Raw genomic sequence first — 21,011 nt, forward strand, 5'->3', positions numbered from 1 at the left:
TGGGTACCTTACTGTTGCAGTCACCATCACTCAGTGGGAGGTTATGCCCCTCTTTAGGATCAGTGCTATTTCTGCCTTTGTTTCGCTTCCTCTTCCTGTCTTTGTGGGCCTTTCTTCCTTTCTTCCCTTTGCATTTCATTCCCTACAGAAACTCACAGTTCCTATTCCTGTGGGCTTCATTCCCACCCTCCTTCCCATTCCATCTGCTAAAATAATGAGCAAGGAAATAGCTACAGCGCACATTAATCTTGGCATCGATATTTCAAGAATCAACACTTAATGACATAGAAATGGTAACTCTTCATATGCCTACAGACTGCACAGAACTGGCTACTTTAAGTTCATATATGGAAGTCTGTATTTACAACCATTAAGTCTACTAATTTCACCACTTGATTTTTTTTTTTTTTGTTAAATCAACATTAAATTCTACTGTATCTGGCTACATCTTATCAAGAACAGGAGACAAGCTAGGTATTTAACATGTCTTCAATAGGTATCAGTACATTTTACCCCAATGAAATGGGCCTTTGTCTTACGCAAATGATTGAAAAGTAAGTGCTTTTGTTTCACCTTCTTTAAAAATCACAATCTAGATTTGGAATATGAAGCAATCTCATTTCATACCCGCAGAAGTTTGAAATTGTCTGAAGAAAGAGATCTAGAACTGAGCCCATTCAATGGCAATGGGCAACCCTGCCAGTAGAAGATACATCTTAAAAAGCTCACTGAATCGACTTTCCAAATAAATGTCCATATCACTGTCACGTACACCAAAAGGCAATGCTATTCCCAGCCTGGTTTACCTGTGTTGTTTGGGGGTGGAGGGTCAGAAACACTCTGCTGATTGCAGAACAACAGAATACAAAGCAGATTGCAAAAATGTTTGATCTCTCCTTGCCATTTCATGGACTCACTGAGTTTACCTTGTCTCTTACAACCATCACACTTTGCCATCTGGGAAAAGAGTGAGGGAGAAATTAAACACACTTGTAAACAGCAACAAAGAGTATATGTATAAAAACCCTCTCTGAACCCTGCTCAGCAAATATAGTGTAAAGAAATCTGTAAGGGTGCATCATTTTTGCAGTGATATTCAGTGTCTGTCTCTCCACAACCCATATTAGATTTTCTCTATACAGAAAACTGGTACTCAAAAGTTAAGACGGATTTACTCATCTCTCACATATATGTAACATATTCCATGGACAGAGAAGTTAACTACAGGCAGTTCACACAGGTCCTCATGTACAAAGGTTCTTTTGCTAACATGTTTATATTCCAGAGGATGCTATGTGAGAATAGTGCTTACCTGGTAATACAAAACCGTGAATTTAGACATGCACTCCTCTGAGCAAAATTCCTCCATTTTTCCCCCAAAATGATTCTGGACCAGTTTGGGGGAAGCCTGTAAACAGTAACTGCACATTTTACAGTGGTTTCCCCACCGCTTAGCCAAGTCATGTTTATAGAGCAGTTTACAACCTAAAAGAAGAGAAAATAGGAAGAAAATAAAAGCATCCTTCAGTATCAAAATGACATTTGCTTGGCACTTCTAGTTCTTATATTTAGTTATGTCTGTAATCTGTAACAATTTGTTGAAACATACCACTAAAATGTGAACAAAGGTCTGTGTTTCTAAACCTAACATAGTTTTCTAACCTAAAAAGATTAGGTTTCTCTTAGTATCATCAATAATTTTAAGACAAAACTCTTCTGACTTGATTTGTCTGAGACCCAGTCTTGCCCTTTCTTACCTTCACTACAGAATGGCTTATCTATGCCTGAGAATCGCACTGTCTCCTTGATAATCTTCTCAATTTTGCAGTATTCACACATTGCCATTACACTGCTCCTCTTCTTATATTCATCACAGCAGGTCTTCCCACAAAACTGGAACATTTTACCCTGCAACAGAGCCAGGATGGTTTGCTTTCAATGTTTCAAATCCCAGATAATACATTTAAATTGTTAATAAAAACTCAGAAGCATATTTATGCCCTTGGAAATCAACAACAAACAGCACTAGCGAATAAGTCTCCCCATTTAGCTTTATAACAAAGACAGCACAATTTTCTGCAGAAAGCCCTCACCAATGTGCTTTGTCCTGGAATTAAAAGGATTATTTCTGGGACCAAGAATCAGGAATGTGCTTACCTAGCCAGGCAATCATAGGGTTTGGGTTTTTTTGGAGGGTGTTTTTTTTTTTTCTAAGATCAAAGAGCTAGTATCAGTATTACTTTATAATAATGGTTAAATGATACCAAAATCAGTTCCAAATTCCTCCATAGCAGGTCATAGTAAGCAACAGAGCAGTACTGACAGACCATTGCATATAAGCCACAATTTCTTGGGTTTCTGTAGAGAAATATGAGCTTGAAAAGCCCTAATCTTTATTACCTTGTAGTCAAGCAGTTCTGGTTTGGTTGCGAACAATCTGTTACAGTGCTGACACCTGAGTTTTACAACAGGGCGGGCAAAAGTGACTTGCTGGGACTGGGCAGCCAGCCTCTGTAGACCAGCTGCAGCTGAACTGCTCATGGAGCTGGGGGACACAGTCGAGGTGGTGCCACCTGCCGAAACCGTTGCCCCCGAGGGAATGCTTACAATGACTTGACCTTGCGACAGAGGTACCACTGAGGAGTTCATTCCTGCAGGCTTGTTGAACAAATTCTGCAGGAAAGCAAATTGAGGAAGAGACTTTATTTTACAGTAGTACCTATTTTACCTGACATTTACCCAGATATTTACACCATCAACATATTATTCTATTAATTCAGCTAAGAAGAAATCCTAGATGTCACACCTGAAAAGCTACTACACAACTGTAGCTGCAAAAATTGCGTATGCTCCCATCTGACATAGCCAAGTGATACTGAGGGTTTGCTGAAGTTTTACAGCTGTTGCACTGAACTTGAACACCTGAGGGTGAAACAGAGAAGAAAAAGTGATTTATGCAACATCAAGTTGTATTGCAGATAATTTTGCACTGTGCATACAAAAACAGAGAATCTGAATGACAAGCCAAGGTACACACAGAAGCCCAAGACGAAGTTTCTACAGATTCAGAAGCAGACACTGCAGCTGCAGTGCCTGTTGCTTGCCAGATCTTTTAATTAATCTCCCAGTATCCCTAGGATGTCAGTAAGCATTTTTCTGTTTTACAAGAAAAATAGCTGAGAATGTGTTTGCCTAGCTCAATGCAACATTAGGCAGAGGTAACTAGGCTGATTGCCCTGGAGAACAGGGGCAGAATAGTCACAGCGGTGGTGTGGCATATGTCCACACAAGTGGTTTGTCTAGCTGGGAAACCCATCAGCTGCCCTTGCAAGAGCAGAAAATAGATTAAGGTATATTATCATGTTTAAGCTCTCTAAAACAAAGCCGAAATGGCTGTAGTGCCACTGTTAGGTTTATCTATGGTAGAAAGTCCCTACGTTCCCAACTCAGCACCTGCCTTTTAAAAAAAAAAAAATCCCCTCCTCTCCCCCCCCAAGATTATCAGCCTTAACTTTCAAGACAAATTAAGTTTGAATATGAGCTACATGAAATTACACTTCTAAAGACACAAAAGGATAAACTTACCCGCAGAAGTAACCATTTTTACTCTATATGCTGACAAGCAGTTAACAGAGCAAAACAGTTCAGTTTTTCCCAAGTTATTTGTGCTCTCTATCATCTCAGCTGAAGATCTCAAAGATTTACAGAGTCCACAAGGTGTGATTTTAGCTGACTTCTGTGGAAACATGAAAATCTGTCATTCTTTTGAAACTTAGTATTTTTATTAACCTGGAAATTAATCACTAACCTATAAAACGTGTATAAAAGTGACAGCCAGTGCACTTGAAACAGCACTTATTTTGCAGCTGTATTATCTGTGATGTAGACATACTTACTTGAGCTCTCCAGCATGCTTCCTATAGTCACACTTTGACCACCTGAGACTTGGGCTCTCTCATTCAGGGTAAGCGCTGCCTTTGCAGGCCAGTTTAAACAGTACACAGGCTGTCGGGGCAAAGGCCTCCGAGTGCAAACACCACTACGTGTTGTACTAGCACGTAACAAGTACCTCATATCGGACGACTTCAACATTTTTCCTGAGAAGCAACATTTTGCTTATGATTTTTAATACATCAGCAATACTCTCATTTAACCGATGAGGAAAAAATGGAGAGAAGGAGGTTCCTCTCTCACCCACAAAACCCCCAAAACTATCAGAATGTATCTGACAATGGAGTTGAATGCTGTTTAAAAATCAATAAAAAAACCAGATGAAGACTTATAAGCTTTGAACGTGCTGTATTTTCAGGAAGACTAACATATATGAGGTTTTGATGTGAGATGCAAAAGCACCATGAAATCCTTCTCCTTTCCAGCTTATTTAATTTGATTTCCAGATTTGTTTCAGAGGACAACTAATGTTGTAGGTAATTTTCTGGATGAAATACTTTTACCAGAGTTTTTTTTAATTCATTAGGCCTTTCTTGGCCTAAGTGGCCTGAATAATGGGGCAGCAGAGTCAAGTCACAAAATGAAGTTACACTATCTTATCAGAGGGCAATTTTTCCGAAAGTAATTGCATTAAAATAAGTCAGTCAAAAATAATTGAGCTATTATAATAAATTAAGGTTCTCTCAACTGCTCAACTCTTTAAGAGACTCCATTATAATCAAATTAAAACATTAAAAATTTAAAAATTAAAATCAAAATTATCAACTAATTATTACTTTTTCTCTCCACTTAATTCAAATGCTACAATTTAATAGAGAATACTCAAACAGGGAGCATCTCAAAGGCTGAAAAAGTCACGGCAGACCGCTGCTGAGTGGTCCCACTGTCTTCTCTCACACTGGAATACTCTGGTAGCCAGTTCAGTGGTAAGGGAAATAGAGCAACATGTCCAGGCAAGGATTAAGCAGCAAATGGCAAAAGGATTTATCTTTGACCAAGATAGTAACTGAAATAATCAACTGATAGATTGGGTGTTTCTTAAAACACCCAAAATCTAATCAAAGACATATTTTTTCCTATTCTGCCCAAATATACCTGCTTGTATGCTGTCACACATGTTGAACTGCAGAACTTTTTTGACTGTCCCTCTATCTGAAGCATGTGACATTGGCCTGAGCCGCTGTAGCAGTATCCTCCGCAATTCTCGCAGCAGTTCATGGTCAAGTTGTTAGCTGAGCGGAACTTGGAGAAGCAAGCGTCGCTGCAGAGCTTGTGTACAACGTTCTGGTAATTCACTTCGTGTCTAATCTGGAAGAAAAGAAAGAATATATAACAAGAACAGAAAGAATATCTATGCTCATCTCGGAGATAGCAAGTTGTCCTCATCTGAAGGAAATTCAAACAAAAAAGAAGTTTGCAATTACCACTGCATTCTTCTGGCACATGCTGCACTTGGTTGAAATGCTGTTGGTATGAATAGTAACAACAGGTTTCCTTTTCAGTTCGTATGTAGAAAGACAAGACTGGCTGCAGAAATCCTTACTGGAGTTTGTATTGTCAAACTGGGCAGTGATTACATCCTTTGGATTTAGAATGTCTCTATGGAAAAAAGAAAAACAAACAAACAGAATTAATGCTGGTTTCATGTCAATTTGCTGTCCTTTCTTTTTCTGCAGACTAAACATTCTCTAGAAGAGGGTGGATTCATTTAACTTAAAGCTTTTCTTTTTTTTGCTGTTCTAAGTACCTGACTTCATTTTTTCTTTTCTTATTAGGAAAATAGTTTAAAAGTACAATTCCCAAGTAGATATTTTGTGAAACATTTTGTACCTGGACTTAAGAGTGGCCTATAAATACACCAGGTTGTATTATTAAATCTTCTCAAAAGGAACTGGGAAAAGATAACTGCTTTGCACAGTCTTTGCTAAAAATAAATAAATAAATTAGAAAGCAGGATATGTGGAATAATTCCCTTATACAATGAAAATACCAATCATAATGGGGTAGGGGGGGGAAAAGGGAAAAATGAAGGGTCACAATTTCTAATTCTGGTCCTGTTCGGTTCAAAATGGTCTGACTCGTACGGTAACTTTCCACCCCTTATCTGCCATCTACAGTTCTGTTTATTTGTTGCCGGATTTAACAAACTAAAATTTCTCCTTATTTCTTCTCTCTTTTGAAACAGTCATTCACAGAAAAGTTTCAAAGCCCTTAAGTCAAAAAACTAGGAGGAAACACTTATATAATTTTCTTGGTTGGAAGGATGCCGCCTTCTATCAGAGGTAAACCATTTTTCAACAGAATAAATACAAATTACAGCCAACACTGCTAAACTTTATTACAAGGCCTTTTCACACTGAGACAGCAAGAGAAAAGAATAATTAATTGAAGTCTCAAGTTTAAGTTCAGTTGACCTTGTAAAACTGAAAGTAATAAATTTGTTGCTGAAGAAATGATGGAACAAAGCAGCATTGCTTTTGCAAAGAAACTTTCGTAACTAAAAATAATACATATGAGTAATTTTCCTCTATAAACAGACTGTAGCACAATCAGTCTGCAAAGTTATGTATTTGCCTCAACTTAATGCTACAGTAATAAGACATCTTAAAAAGCCTGCCACAAAGGTCTCCTTTTGCTAATTTGGACATCGCAATACAAATGAACACAAATTTTCAGGAATTAAAACGTTTTTTAGAGCTGAACATTCAGGCCTGTGTTTCCAACAGGACTGTGGAAAATGTAGATCTTTTTTACAGAATTTTTTCAAGTAGGCTCACAAAAGCAAACCTCACCTTTCCAATCTAGGCCTAGGTAGAAAGTAACTGATTTGGGTGCTCAAATCCCAACTTCCTACAAAACTCAATACATTTCATCTCTCTACATCTTATGAAAGCAGCAGTGACATGTTTCAAAGAGGTAAGACCTACAGAAATCTAAGCTCACAGAATGGAGCCAGACTGGAAAGTTAATTTTTTTTTTAAGAATCTAAGGAAATATCCGGCCTTGAATATATTATTTTACCCATGTTTTATTTCATTTTAGGTATTCAGTAAATCCATTTTCATCTAGAAGAAATAATACATAAAATATTTTTTTAAATGTACTCGTTAGTGGTTTTGAGAGTGCAACGACATTTTAAAATGGCACAAAAATGCAGTACCTTTTGAAATACAGTTTTTCATATTTGGCTCATTTAAATCAAAAGAAGACAAGATGCACACTTAACAACAGAGGCTTTTAAATCTATGTGTATGCAAAATCCAATTAACAAAATGAAACTGAAAGCTGGCAGATCAATTAACAAATAACTATCAGCCACGATTTTTTGAAGGGAAGCGTGCATTACAGAAACAGTGTGTTGCGTAAAGAGAGAATTGAAGCCTTTCACTATCTGCTTGAATATCACTTATTACTAGAACAAATTAAAATAGTGTCCTACTTTGAGCAGCTTGAGCAGGTTTTCTTGGTAGAAGCTGGTGGGCGAGAAGCTGGAACAGTGTATCCAGTGAGGCACAGTGTGGAGCAGAAGAGCTGGGTAGAGCCTTTCCTCTGGTATGCAGTTTGCCCCTTCTGCAGGATTTTTTTACAGCCAGAACAGGAAACCCGAACAGCTGTGGTTGGAACTGAAGGAAGCATTTTACTCATGCCAGAGGATGCCACAGCAGGCTGGAAACCTGATGACAGCTGTGGAGCTAAAAAAAAAAAACCAACACCAAAAAAAAACCCCACAGAGAAAACATAGAGTAACTGTTATATATGTATCGCACATAATTCACTTGTGTGCAGGGGGCAAGCACAAAGCTTATGACTTTATTTGGGTTGTCAGGGTCTAAGGGAGAACTAAATAGCAGATGAACTCTTCGTAAGCACATGCCCTGTGCTGGTTTTCTGCATAGTACATTGTTTGAACCACTCTTAAGACCGAGAACACACTTTTAACATCCCTTTCACATTCAATTTTCCTTTGCCTCAAAAATACAATTATTTTTCAATCTCTGAATTTCATTGTCTCTAAAACAAACTAGTTCTTTTTTTCTACTGGGGTCAGACATAGCAAACGAAACACAGAATAACCTGCAAGACTATTTGCAAAGGTGATATATTTTACAGATTTAAGTGAAGTTATTCTTGTCTATTCCTTACCAAGAGGACTGCCACTGACTGAAAATACAGCACTGATTTTCAGCTCCCCTTCCTGAGTTTTTGGCTGTTGGCCGTACTCCTAAAACAAAGGGAAAGGAAAAGGAGAACAAATACACACATGTAATAACAGGTTACATGATTTCCATTCTTTTATAACACTGTATTGAATCATAAGGTCCGGGAAGGCAAAAGTGAGACTCCTAAGCCTGCTCCAAAGGCCAGGTTTACAGATGTTGCTGTATGAGCACCACACACAGACCCTGCTCAGAGGTTCACAGTGAACTACAACCGAGGGTGTCGTGTAGGACTGGAAAAGCGCGGGCGCCTGGCGCGTTCCCCTTTCCAGCTGTACTCCGAGACACCTCAGAATTCAGCCAGACAAAGCTTAAGAGAAATCTCTGCTTTCCACTCACTCAAACTTTCCATCTAGTGCTTTGCAGTCCTTGTCCCTGCTCTGTGAAACAAGCTTTATCTTCACATTCATAGACGATAATAACGAAGTAGAGTCTGTACTTAACCACGAATTAACTACCTTGGAGGAGGTTAAGGTGAAGCTTTGCAGCAGGTCAAAGCTGGCACCACTCGAGCCAGACCATCACAGTCCCAAATTAGACTGGCTTCAGTGAGTGAGAATAACCTCACATTTTCTACAGGATGAGGAAATCCCTACAGACCATGCCTTGTGGAATAGCTGACATACTATAAATTACTAGCTTACTCCACAGCAGCTATTCATACTTTGACACCACGCTTCCTGCCCGTGCTCTCCCTAGAAATCTGAACCACAAAGCAGCTTGTAACATTCTACATGTAAATCTTAATAGGCTGAAAAGCATAATCTCTTGGACTACGGAGATGGTGAGATTTAACCTACTTACAGTCATTTGAGAGTGGTGAGGGCATGATGTCATGTTATGACTGAGCTGAACTCAGAGTTGCTCTCTGGCTGCAAGGTAAGCCAATTCAAAATCACTAAGCAAAATTAAGCTCTCCCTTTTCAGAGGACTGGCTCCCTCAGCTTAAGCCGTCTCCTAAAAATCACACACTGACACCCACATATTATACACTATAATTTAACACTTCTGACTCCTGTGGAAAAACAACAAGTTTCTACACTAGGACATTCAAACTATTTCTCAACAGGTTTCCCAGGAGAACAGGCAATGGTATTTGTTCATCATGTGAACCATCAGATGGAAAAACTCAAGTCTCAAGTTAGAGAAGCTTTTAAGCTGTGTGTGGGCATGCAGTGATGACAGGTTTTAAAGCACCATATTTTTTTTTAATATTACAATTTAAAAACCTGTTATTTGCAGAAATACAGTTTTTTAAACATTTTAACTGCAGTTTCATCCTTAGTCAATACTAGTAAAAGAAATGGAGGCAAATCCTGACATCAACTCTGCATGATGAAGTGTAGTTTCAAAGTAGTGTAACAGTGCTGAAAGCCAAGAACCTTCAGCTCCAACTATAGGCTACAGCAAGAAATGCTCTCATCTTCCAAGATGTATGAAAAACCAAAAAACCCCATATTCATTCCAATCTAAAGCAAAACAAAATGAACCTCCATCAATTCTCATACTTTTCCAATATCAGGCAGAGTTGAAAATTACAGGATTTTACTCCAGGAATTAATATTTTGAAGAATATGGTATTTGACAGTTAAATTCTTCAAGTCTTCACTTTTACTTATTAATACGATCTTTGATAACCACAGACACCTTGCATTGCATTCCCCACAAATCCACACAGTAGATGCCATCTTGGGAGGACAAGACAGATTTAACAACCTACACGTGGTTTGACATTATCTAGGCTTAAGGAAAAATAAAACCAAATAATTTCATGGACACTGAACAAATCAGGAGGGCAGTGAAATCCGAATCGTTTCAAATACTCAGTTTACTTCTTTATTTTATTAAGCCAAGAGTATTATTGGAAAAGAAGAAAAATGTTGGGAAGACTGGCCCACAGAGAAGAGGGATAGCAGAAGCACACAGAATGATGCTAGAAAAACTAATGCCTGCACAAGAACACCAGCACTCTAGTGTCGATGCAAGTGGGATGAATCACCTCAGGAAGTTTTGCACTTTTAACTGCATGTGAAGTCAGGCACGTAACCCAAGTATTAGCAGTGAGGAGACAAGAATTGCAACCCAGATCATTTCCCTGGTGTCACACGGAAAACCAGTGGCAAAGAGACCGGTTAGAGCTCAGCAATCCTTGCCCCAGCACCGCTCAATCCAGAGGTCAGACTTTCTCCAGTTTGCAAGAACAGAATGTTTACCTGTATCGCCATAAAAAATGTCAGTCTCAAATGAGAAAGTCACTTTGACACATGCTTAAATTGACTTCACTGATGTGTACGTATTTAAGTAGTCTGCTAAGATAAGACCTCTAAGTGTTAATTTACAACAAGAACAAACGATGGACCACTGTGCTCGCTAAGATAACCTTTCAGAGGGAAGGAGCAGGAATAGCACTGTTTCAACTACACATCTCTGACTGTGACTACTCACAAAATATTCAATAAAACATGATTTACATCTTATTTCCTAGTGAGACCAAGTTGAGATTAAGTCTCTATATTGCCAGAGATTCAATAATGAAAGTTTTACAGCACTTTGCTTTGTCTCTAACTGAAAAACAAAACAGTTTCAGTGACATGGTAACAGGACATCAAAAAGTTGGGGGTTTGGGTTTCATGGTAGTATAAGAGGGAAAATCCTTCTACTAAACTATGTTCTTCAAGTTAAATTTCGGTCAATAAACCAAATAAATTGCTGAATTTACGTCCAGCTTATGCGGTCAGCTGTCAGACCAAAATGAGAAATGCAATGGGAAACTTACCTCGGAATTATCAGGTTCATCTTTAATTTTGTCTAATAGTCCCTGCTGTGGGGCCATAGCTTTATCATATTCGTCATCCAAAGGCTCCTCCTTAATTCTAATATTTGGTGCAAAGGAATTCCCCAGCTCTTGTCCAATAGATTCCTTACTAGAAAATAGGTAGCTAGACTCCTGAAACAATAATATGAAAAAGAATTCACCCTCCTGCATCTGCCATTAGGAGTTGGGCTGCTGCCAATGGGAGTTTCTGTTGCAGACCAAGAGAAATGGGTCCTGCCACCGGAAGGTGGGAGAAATGTTGGGCAGCAGCTGCTGCCTCTACCTCCCTGCAGCACCCTCTCTCATCCCACCCCCAAGCCTTTTCACTCCTCTGGTCACAGCAGAAGCCACCCAGCTCTCTAAGTTGGTTGTCAGTAGGGGCATTCGGTTGTTTGGGCAGTGTCGCCTGTTGATGCAGCTGTTCCCTGTCTCATCTGGAAAAAAGGCAGCAGGTCAGATGGATGCATCCAGGTCTAGATTCGGCTCACCAGTCAGTCAGACCATGCTGAACATGAAAGTGGCTATCAAAAGAATCCTCAATCCAAAGAGAGGGTCAGCAAAATTTTACAAAATTATATGCACTGTTTAAGTAGCAAAGATGTCTAAGAGTCAGAAGATCAGTTTTCTTGATACTCAAATTTACACTCAAATACAAAATACGTATTTTGAATTATTCCAGTATATTGCTGCACTTGCAAAAGTGTGTGAAAGATCTATAGCTTACCCTGAAGTTAGTTTCTGGAGTTTGTGGCGCTAACTGCGTCCGTAATGTTTCTTCTACTTGATTATGAACTGAGGAAAACATATACATTAAATATAAATGAATACAGATTCCAACGCATTTCCTTTAAAACTATCTAGAGTCTCATACTGATCCCCAACCCCGTAGTCTGACAGCACCTCAGAAGTATTAAACTACTCCCTTTCTCCTCCCTGCAAGAAAGATGGCAATCCTGAAAGAGAATTGACATTTTATTATTCTACTGGGTCATTATCTTCCCATTCCAGCAAAATGGTTGTAAAATTCTGAGGCAAATTGTTCATTCAGAATTTTCTACACCCCAGTGTGTTCTGATCTCTCCTGTGTTTCAACATTTAAACCAGAAAATATTTTTCAGAGCAACAATGTTCATCCTTTTCTTTGCCAATCTGGTCTTTTGCCTTTTCCTCCCTTCTCAAGAAATAGCAGCTTATGCTTTTTTAGCATGAATCTTTTAAGAATTCTGGATTTGCCTGGATACTGGATGCTGCCTATGAGCATTTACTATTGCTGTTCCAATTACTGACTACTCTACCTGAGGCTGCACAGCTTTCAGCCACAATCTTATAACTGTAGGTATTTACAATTTTCTGAAATACGTCTTTTGCACAGAAATATTCTTCACTTGTTATCAACCTGAAGGTAAAAGTAAAGAGACATCTTTAACTCTATTTTAAAAACATCTGTATTGGTTCTCTATCATTTGTGCAACCTGGAAGCACTGATTTTAAGATGCTGTTGCTAAACACACAAAGTTTAACGATCAGAATTGTAAGCTGTGAATCTGAACAAGTAGCCAGGAGGCTCTCGCTCGCTGGCCTACCCTCTCTCCAGACAGTCTTCTGAATAAAATTAAATTGCATGTTCCAGCCTGGTTATTCCTAACTCCTTCATTCACTGTTCTACTGTGACTTTCAGAGCTTGGGAAGTCAAAAACAAGTGTGTGGGCATTGAGACTACTGGTGACCGTCAGGCTCCCTCGAATGAGAAAGGGTTACAGGCATCCTCGGTTCTCTCCATGTTGGCTGGACAAAGTCCAAGACACAAGTATCTGAGGAAGGAGGAGAGCAGTCTCCCAGGAAAAACAGATCTCAAGTTACTCTCTGGCTTAATTCCTGCAGACACTAATACATTTCTAGCAAGCCTTTCTGTGATGCTGCTATCAAATGCATACTGGTTTAAATACATATACGTTAATGAAGAATTGGTACTTTGCTCAAAAAAAATTTTTCCTGGCCATCAACTTAACCTAAACTTCATCATTTTCTTTTCAGGAGTTCCAAGGTCTATAAAAAACAGTGAGAAAAAACAAAAGGAAGCTTGAATTGTCACCCAGCTTGGTTTAGGAAACCACAACAGCAAAGGATATGTTGAGGCTTTGAAACAAGCTGTGGAGGATGAGACCCCCCCCACAATGCTGCCAGGCCCTTTTGCAAATCCTGCTCCTAATAGAGATCATTGTATTTCAGGGTTCTTTATAAAATGCTTCCCTACACAGAGCTACGCAGGTTCTCTTCAACAAGTTGATGTTTTTAGTAACTAGCCCTATTGCTAATTTCTGTCTAGTTCTTTCTTCCTCTTTGCTGGGTAGCCAGGTCTACGATGTCAACAGTTACCTGCTTTGTCAAGAAAACTGCTTTTCAATCTAGAATCCGTATCTTTAGGGATTTTTTCCAACCGTTTTTCACGTTCTTGAAAATGTCCTTCTCTATTCTTGTCCTTGGCTGAAAAAGTCTCTTTGCCATTATCTCTTGTTATGCTAAAATCTTTTCGAATTGATTTAAATACAGGGCCCTGCTCAAATGGTGAAGTGAGATCCTTTTGGATTGCATTCTGAATCTGAATTTCTTTTTCACTGTCCAATTCATGTTCTGTAACTCTCTTGCCCTCATCCAGATGGTCTTCATCATGAATCGCTGAAGAAAGAGTGTCTTTCGGAGTGAAATTTTGATCATCTTCATTGTCACTCCCTACAACAGGTATGCCTGCAAGATCCCCAGAGTTCAGAAAATAATCATCATCATCATCATCCAGCAGTGAGTTTTCAGATCCTGTTCGATTCTGTATTCCATAAGAGAGGCTGTCGAGGGCAGGTGTTAAGTTGTGATCAGTGTCCTCAGACATTTCTGCATCCAGAATTTCACCACCTAGGGAGGAAAAAAGCCCACATAACAGTCAGAAAATTCACCAACTTTATGTGTAGCAAAGGACAAGTGTAAGTGTCTTTTGCTAATCTGTCTGATGCTGCAATTCCTTGTATACTCTAAGCCTTCCTGGGCCAACATTACTGATAAAACATTGCTGACACAAGAAACAGTTCTGTCCCACTCACCACAGAGTGAAGCAGAACCTGAACTGAGTAAAACTAACCAAGGAAAGGAAAAACATTCACTTTCTCTTATCTCATTTGTAACACTTGTGGAGAAGGCAATGCAGGGAGGGAATGAGTAGCAAAGGCTAGGAGAAGGGCAAGAGTGTCTTTTTCAGCAGCAATGATACTTCTAAGAAATGTTTTGTGAAACTATGGCCTTATATAAATAAATAAAAATACTTACATTTTTCTGTAATATCAAATACCGCATCAGATTTATCTTCAAACTGTAAAAAGGAAAGCACTACATCATTATCTCGGTCAGCTGCCATATACTTTGCTAAAAAGTATCCAATCAAAACCAAAACCAACAAGGATCACAATTCCTCCTCCTTCCTTTCTTGCCCCAAGCAAAGTTCTACAAATGAAGGCCTTTACATTACGGAGAAGTCACATTCACCCTACCAAGTTCAGAAGTACACAGAAAAAGCACACAATGAAAATTCAGAATTCAGAGAAGGTGGAGGAGAGAGGGGAGGGAAGGGAATGTGAAAATTTTCACTCCTACATGAGGTATTTGTACCAGGTCAAGATCATCAATTCTGCCCTCTCTGACACTCAACGAGCCTTCATTTCCTCTGAACGTTATAAACAGAAAACCAGCAGCATGTACAGCTCCCACTGGTGTGGGCTGCACAGACCCAAAGGTTTCATCTCTCTCACAGGGAATGAATGTCCCCTGTCTAGGAGCAGTGAAAGGTAACGCTGAAGTTCCTAACAGGAGCGAGACAGTGAGTGTCAGCATGAGCGCAATCAAAGAAGAACCAGATGATGACTCTGAGTGCCGTACAAAACATCGCTTCCATTAAACATTCGCCGACAGCCGTTAAAGTTGTCGGCACGCTTCAATGCCATCTGAAGAAGTGTGTGCACTCAGCATACTTAAAGTTTCCTTTAGAATGTTCAACTCATTAGCATCCTTCCTTTCTGCCCAAAAGATAAGAGCAATTCATTTAAATCATCTCTCCTTTCTCTACATCTCCAGCTCTGTGCTTTCTTTTCTGGCAGATCCTGCTCACACTTCAATTCTTAAGCCATCTTAAGGAAAGTAATGGGATTTGATAGCAAAGGGATGATCTCTAATTTCATTTAACTCAAGTCATTTACTTGATAAATCGGATATTCCACAGGCCAGCTCTGGGAAAGGATGACAACATATTGTCACAGGATTCTTCTGATGGCAGAGTCCATCGGTCTCTTTCCAATATCACTTGCAGGTCTACAAAGACAAGCTAGCTCCTTCAGATTAATCTGACGCACATGGAATAGTGAGGACCTGTCCAGCACCGTGAATACCAAGACGATTTGATACTGCACCAAAACTTTCCAGCTCTCTGATCAGATAGTTGAAGCTGGAAAAGTGAAATAGGGCACCAAAAGAAAAAAAAAAGGTTACGCTATTTCACAAGGCTGATGCAAGTCTATTCGCTGTAATTATCTAGAGGAAAAACCAGTAAGGAAACACCTTCCAGGAAGGTTTGCAAGGCCTGAGTTCTGTTACTGCTATAATGATCCTAGGAGTGTCTCCAAAGACACAAGTTTAATGTTGATCTAGAAGTCCGCTTGTAGTCAGCTGAGTTTACACTAGTATAAAGTTAATCCCCATAAATATTGGATATACTTAGTGCTAATACTAGATGCTGAGGACAAGGAGAGTGGTAGTGTACCATTTTTATAGAAGAAGAGAAAAAGGAATTTGTTGCCATTTGATAATAATATCAGAGTATGAAGCCTTGGCAGGCAAAACCGATAGTCTAGGTCCTTTCTCTACACTGACCTTCCTTGATCGTTTTCTTGCTTCCTGTCAGTAATGCTCTTTCTTCTCCAAAAAAGTTTCAGACAATTTGCTGGCAGGACAAGAAAAGGTTTCAGCTGAGATGAAGCACTAGATCATTCTTTTATTGAAGTAGGATTATATCAATGCAGTTCTTTGACTCTTCTGAGATACAGAGGAGCTGTGGGGAAGTATTCTAGGTTCTACCACAATCCCGGTTACCTTATACATCCAAACCCTCAGTATTCCTCCTCCTCTGGTGAGAACAAATCTTTTCATACTAGGTGACAAAACCAGAAATGCTGTTATTAGGAAAAGAATACATTTTGCAGTCTGGACCTCTCTAACAGTTTCATTCAAAGAAATGACAACATGCAAGTTAGCTCAAGGGGCCACCTGCCAGAGCTGTTAGGGACTACCATAAATATTTTGGCCAAGTTGGAAAACATTTACAATCTACCTGGAAGGAATTCAAGACACTTCCCAACCACAAGGTCATCCTAGGGAAAAAAAAACCCAGCCTATTTTGTTTCTTGTCTATTTCTTTTGTGAGGCTATCAACATAAGAGATCATCTTGAGTATTTTCTTCCTTTAAAAGGTTTTAGGATACAGAGGAAGATCTGTGTCTGTGCTCAAAAGCTTCCATTGGAAATATTTATAAAAGAGGAACTTCAGCATCTGATAATACTAGCAGGGTCATCTAAGCCACCATCTAGTTTGTGATGGTGAACAGCATCAGAACTCCCACATGGTGTAAATCCAAAGAGAGGAAACTAGGGGAAGTGTTTGTATGCTTGTGTGTGTGTGTGTATATATATGTATCTATGTACACATAAATATATATATCTCTCCCCAATAAATGACTCATTCCGTAACAGTCTATAACTGGACTATGTCCTGAAATGAGGGCTCATATGCTTTTTTTTCTGAATTAGTGTGGGATATTCTCTCAATTATATATATTTCTGTTCCCTTCCTGAATCCAATTACAATCTTGTTTAATTTTGTATATCGTTACATAAAAATATATCACCTTAATCAGCCATATAAGTTGGCTTTCACTGGATTATGGTCTTGTATTAGACAGAAATGTAAGTAATAATGCCCAAATTACTATTTCTACATTATTCTATTACATTTCTGCAAGGCAATTCCCTCTCTCCCAGTCCTCATACTTCCTCCTTTGATTAGGCGTCATCCACTCTTAATTCCCTCTATTTCTTCAGCTCAGATTTTTTAAGATTTGGTGATTAGTGGAACAAAAGCACTCTAGAGGGAAACATGAAACCGATCCACCAGATGGCATTTCCTAGGGATCATTTTTGACAGATGTAAGAAGCACCACCTCGATATCCCAGATGAAGTTCTAGATAGCTATAGAATGGAAAGTATCCGGAACAGAAAGTTTTCTGTTAAAACGCTCTAGGCTTCAACTCCCCAACACAGTCCTCAAAACATACTTGCAGTTTTAAAACAAAACTCAAGCATATCATGTTTTAAAATACCGTCATTTAACCACTTTGGCTAATATTTTGCCAGAGAATAACTTACAATATTTAGTGTTTTTAAGTAGCAAGCATTTCCTAAGAGTTTAAGACAGGACAGTTTAAGTTTGATATTAGCAAAATTAAATGGTGTAGGATATATCTTTCTTAGTGACCCTGTCTCATTAGCTAGCATTGTACGCAAGAAAATGCTCTGCCTAATCAGGTTGTAGTAAATAAATAAATAAATGAAACAAGAATACAGAAATTATGACAAACAATTAGGTATTCCTGGAAGCAATGTCTTTTGCTTTAAATTAACTACTCTTTACCTAAAGACATCAAATGCTACTAGGTACATCACTATTTTTTTGTAATTGTACATCAGACTCTAGGAAAACAGTGTTACATCCTCAGCGCTAACCCGTCTTTGCTTGGAGCAGGTGACAGAAGGACACTGTTTACACTTTAATACAATCTGCTAATTTGAAATAACTAAAAACCTGTTCAATACTTTAATGGCGTTCAAAGGTGCCATAGCATCCATAAATCAAACAATTAATAGATTATATTTGTGCAATATAAAGAGAGAAGCTGCCTAGAGCTACAACCTTATTTTGTATGCAAAATAGAGAATTTCTTTTAAAAAAATAAACAAAACAGCTTTACATACACAGGCACATATCTTTCTAGCAAGCCTTTTGAAGTTTTATCCTAGGTTTTACTGCATCCATAAGCAAACTGTGGAAAGGAAGCAGATGTTAAGAAAACTGCAATTAAAAAATAGTCAGAGATGATTCTCAATTTCTTGTCTGTACAGTTTCCTTGTCCCTGCACACACAGCACAACCCCCCCCCGCTTCAGAATTCATTAAACTGATAAGGAAGACACCGTTTAAAAAACCCCAAACCCAACAACAAAAGTAATTTAAATTGGAATTGCTATTCTTGAACCAGGTGTGGTGAGCTCAGGAAGCATCCCCTGACCTTTTACACATGACATCCCTGGCAGGGACGCCAGGCAGGCAGCCAGCCGCGCTGCACCCCTGCTAAGGGAAAACTCCGCAGCAGGAGCAGAATGAAGCAGCTGGTCTCTCCCGGAGCTGCTTTCCACCGAAACACTGACAGACCTATCGATTCGTACCTTCGGAGCACCTAGGGAGGGAAGAGCAGAGGGTAACAAAGAGCCAGCCTGCCGCAGATACCTGCTACAGGAAAAGAACCGCTGCGGCAGGAAGAGAACCCGGCGGGGTCAAGGCGAGCCATAGAGCTCGGCGCGCGGTGCTGGGCCTGCAGAGCCCCCTAGCCGCCCCGGCTCCGCGCCGGACAGCTGCCCGCACCGGCCACCGCACGGCCCGGTGCCCCCGGGAGCCCCTGTGGTTTGGTGGTGGGGGGCTGCCCATTGCTCTTCATGGGCAAGAAGGGGTCAGAGCCACGAGCAGGGAGGGGAGAGCGTGAGCGTGGCAGATATTGCGAGGTGTGTCCTTGAGGCTTCCCTGGGCATCTGGGCTCAAGACTTCAACAGATTATTTTTAATCACTATTGTAGTCTAAGGGTAATTAAATGGATACTATGATGGTTCTTTTTAAAGGCAAATCCCAAACAATCATCTATGCGTGTAAAAAGACAAAGGCAGGCATTTTTCAGTCTCTTGTGGCTCCCAGTCCTTCTGTTCAAGAAACATGGTTTCACCTTGCATCTCACTTACGCATCTTCAATTTTTAAGTGTCAGGAAAGAAGATTTAGGCATGTGCTGCTGCCATTCCATTTGTGTGTTTTCAGAATTCTGACTGATTCACCAGAAATCACGGGGAGCAGTTCAGCACGTTAAGCGCATCACCCCTTTCTGTCCCCAGGTTTTTCTGACATTCCTAAGTCTTCTGAATATTCACAGGCCAATTCCAAACAAAGCCCCTGTCGACCTCATGGTTTCTATATCCACCAAGCGCACACACACACGCACAAGCTGCGTACTGTTGCCAACCTATACAGGGCCAAGTAGATGAGTCTGTCAAACATACAGAAAGCTACAGCGTACCATACTTTTCTTGAATGATCGGTGGTTTTAATCTATAACTACAAAAAACAGAGGGAGATCCGAGCGCTTCTCCCATCCAGCCACGAAACCATGGATTTGAGAAGGAAGCAGCTCCACACGGGAAGGCTTCACCTTGCAATGGTTTTTGCAAAGACACCAGTTTGAAGTGCTGATCTGAAGCCTGCTAGACATGTGGGCTTTGCCCACGCAGACACAAAACACACATCAAGCCCACAAACCAAGACATCCACAATAAAGGCTTTCTTTTAAAAAACAAAGAACTTCTCCCCTCAAAACCTCACCCCGGCAATGCACTGAACTTTCCTGCTGCTGGTTAAGACACTCTACAAACAACCGTTGATGCTGGGATTTTGGTTACACTAAACCTGTAAGTGAGCTGAAACAAAGATAATTCCTATTTCTCACCGCAGAAGTCAGAAAAACTAAACTGAAGTTACATGGATGTAAAAATCACCAAAACCAGAGCAGAGTCCGTATCATAACAATGTACGTTTCTGCTGTGATCCTCAGCAAATAGTTACTCCAAACCAAGTATTTCAGTTCAGTTACATATTTTAGCATCCCACAAGACAGCATTTCCCAGATTACAAACTTACTTTTGGCCAAAGCTTTCAAAAGTATAGCTATTTAGAAGATTATGTTCTGCAAAGCATGCAATCCCCTTAATTCCATTTAAGTGAGAAGCTGAGTAGCTCATTAAGAGAGCGCCACCACCATGTCTTTTAAGGGAAAGCCAGTCCATATAATACAACTAAGAAGCAACAAGGGTAACAATCTGTGGGGAGGACAGCACCGTAGCCTTGGGAAGACCCCTCTACTCAATGTCTCCCCCTAGAGGATAATTAACCATGTTAGTGACTGCTTGCTACTAGTTATGTTACTAATACCAGGGAAAAAACCCCCAACCCTCTGTAAATCAATCTTTAAAGAAAGTGAAACATGTCTAAAACCTAAATCGTCTGCTTTTCATTACAATCTGTCCTCAAATAAGAAGCCTACGAGATGGCTCTGCATGCAAATCGGGAAAATTTACAAATGTAGCACCTTCTGCTTGTTGATAAACACAGCAGGGATTATCAGCCCTCCTTCACAGAATGGTTTAGATGTTAATAGGCCCACACTGGTGAATCATCTCATCTGCCATTAGGTACCACAAGTCTTTTCCCTTCTCGTAAGAGTCCACTGCCAACAACAACAATTGGTGGTGAAAACTGGAGAGCCTGTATGTATATCCAGTTCTCTCTGTTTCAGTATTCCTGTCCTTAAAGAGAGAAAAGCAATCATGGGATCTGCTTTATTCTTCAAAGTACCTTCCTAACGCAGGCTTCCTCTTTGCCTGTTCCACATCTCTTCCACTTTCCTGTACAGTTCTATGATTTTCTCCTCTCCTGCTCTTATAAAAACTGGTATTTCTCTCTTTTGGGTGGCTACAATTCCAGTCCCATTGGTAGTTGTTGCCCTGGTTGTCTTCTACTTTTTCTTTTCCTATAAGAAGTAGTTCTTACAATAGGCAGCTCAGTTGATGTTCCACTTTCTTTGCAGATATTATTACAAGTACCCAAGGTTCTTCAGGATGAAAT

At 39.8% G+C, this 21,011-nt stretch overlaps 1 protein-coding gene across 6 annotated transcripts in view; it reads right to left on the reverse strand.

Annotated features, from left to right (window-relative positions):
* The window catches only part of LOC104637774 (zinc finger MYM-type protein 4), a 43,298-nt gene that overhangs the window by 16,121 nt on the left and 6,166 nt on the right, over positions 1–21,011 (reverse strand). For 4 of the 6 annotated variants that reach the window (XR_012838617.1, XM_075773741.1, XM_075773736.1 and 1 more), the window contains exons 2-15: positions 14,299–14,341; positions 13,360–13,890; positions 11,708–11,775; positions 10,945–11,115; positions 8,095–8,173; positions 7,391–7,643; positions 5,376–5,550; positions 5,047–5,259; positions 3,586–3,736; positions 2,807–2,922; positions 2,401–2,673; positions 1,758–1,908; positions 1,313–1,485; positions 807–957 (exon numbers count right to left, since the gene is read on the reverse strand). Coding sequence is in view for 5 of the 6 variants with exons in the window: in XM_075773741.1 (XP_075629856.1) it covers positions 807–957; positions 1,313–1,485; positions 1,758–1,908; positions 2,401–2,673; positions 2,807–2,922; positions 3,586–3,736; positions 5,047–5,259; positions 5,376–5,550; positions 7,391–7,643; positions 8,095–8,173; positions 10,945–11,115; positions 11,708–11,775; positions 13,360–13,890; positions 14,299–14,341 (2,548 nt within the window). In the remaining variant the exon portion in view is untranslated. The remainder of the gene's footprint in view (positions 1–806; positions 958–1,312; positions 1,486–1,757; positions 1,909–2,400; positions 2,674–2,806; positions 2,923–3,585; positions 3,737–5,046; positions 5,260–5,375; positions 5,551–7,390; positions 7,644–8,094; positions 8,174–10,944; positions 11,116–11,707; positions 11,776–13,359; positions 13,891–14,298; positions 14,342–21,011) is intronic. The other 2 variants (XM_075773737.1, XM_075773739.1) reach the window with 2 other exon arrangements.

The sequence above is a fragment of the Balearica regulorum genome, chromosome 22 (assembly GCF_011004875.1).
Source record: "Balearica regulorum gibbericeps isolate bBalReg1 chromosome 22, bBalReg1.pri, whole genome shotgun sequence".
NCBI lineage: Eukaryota > Metazoa > Chordata > Aves > Gruiformes > Gruidae > Balearica > Balearica regulorum.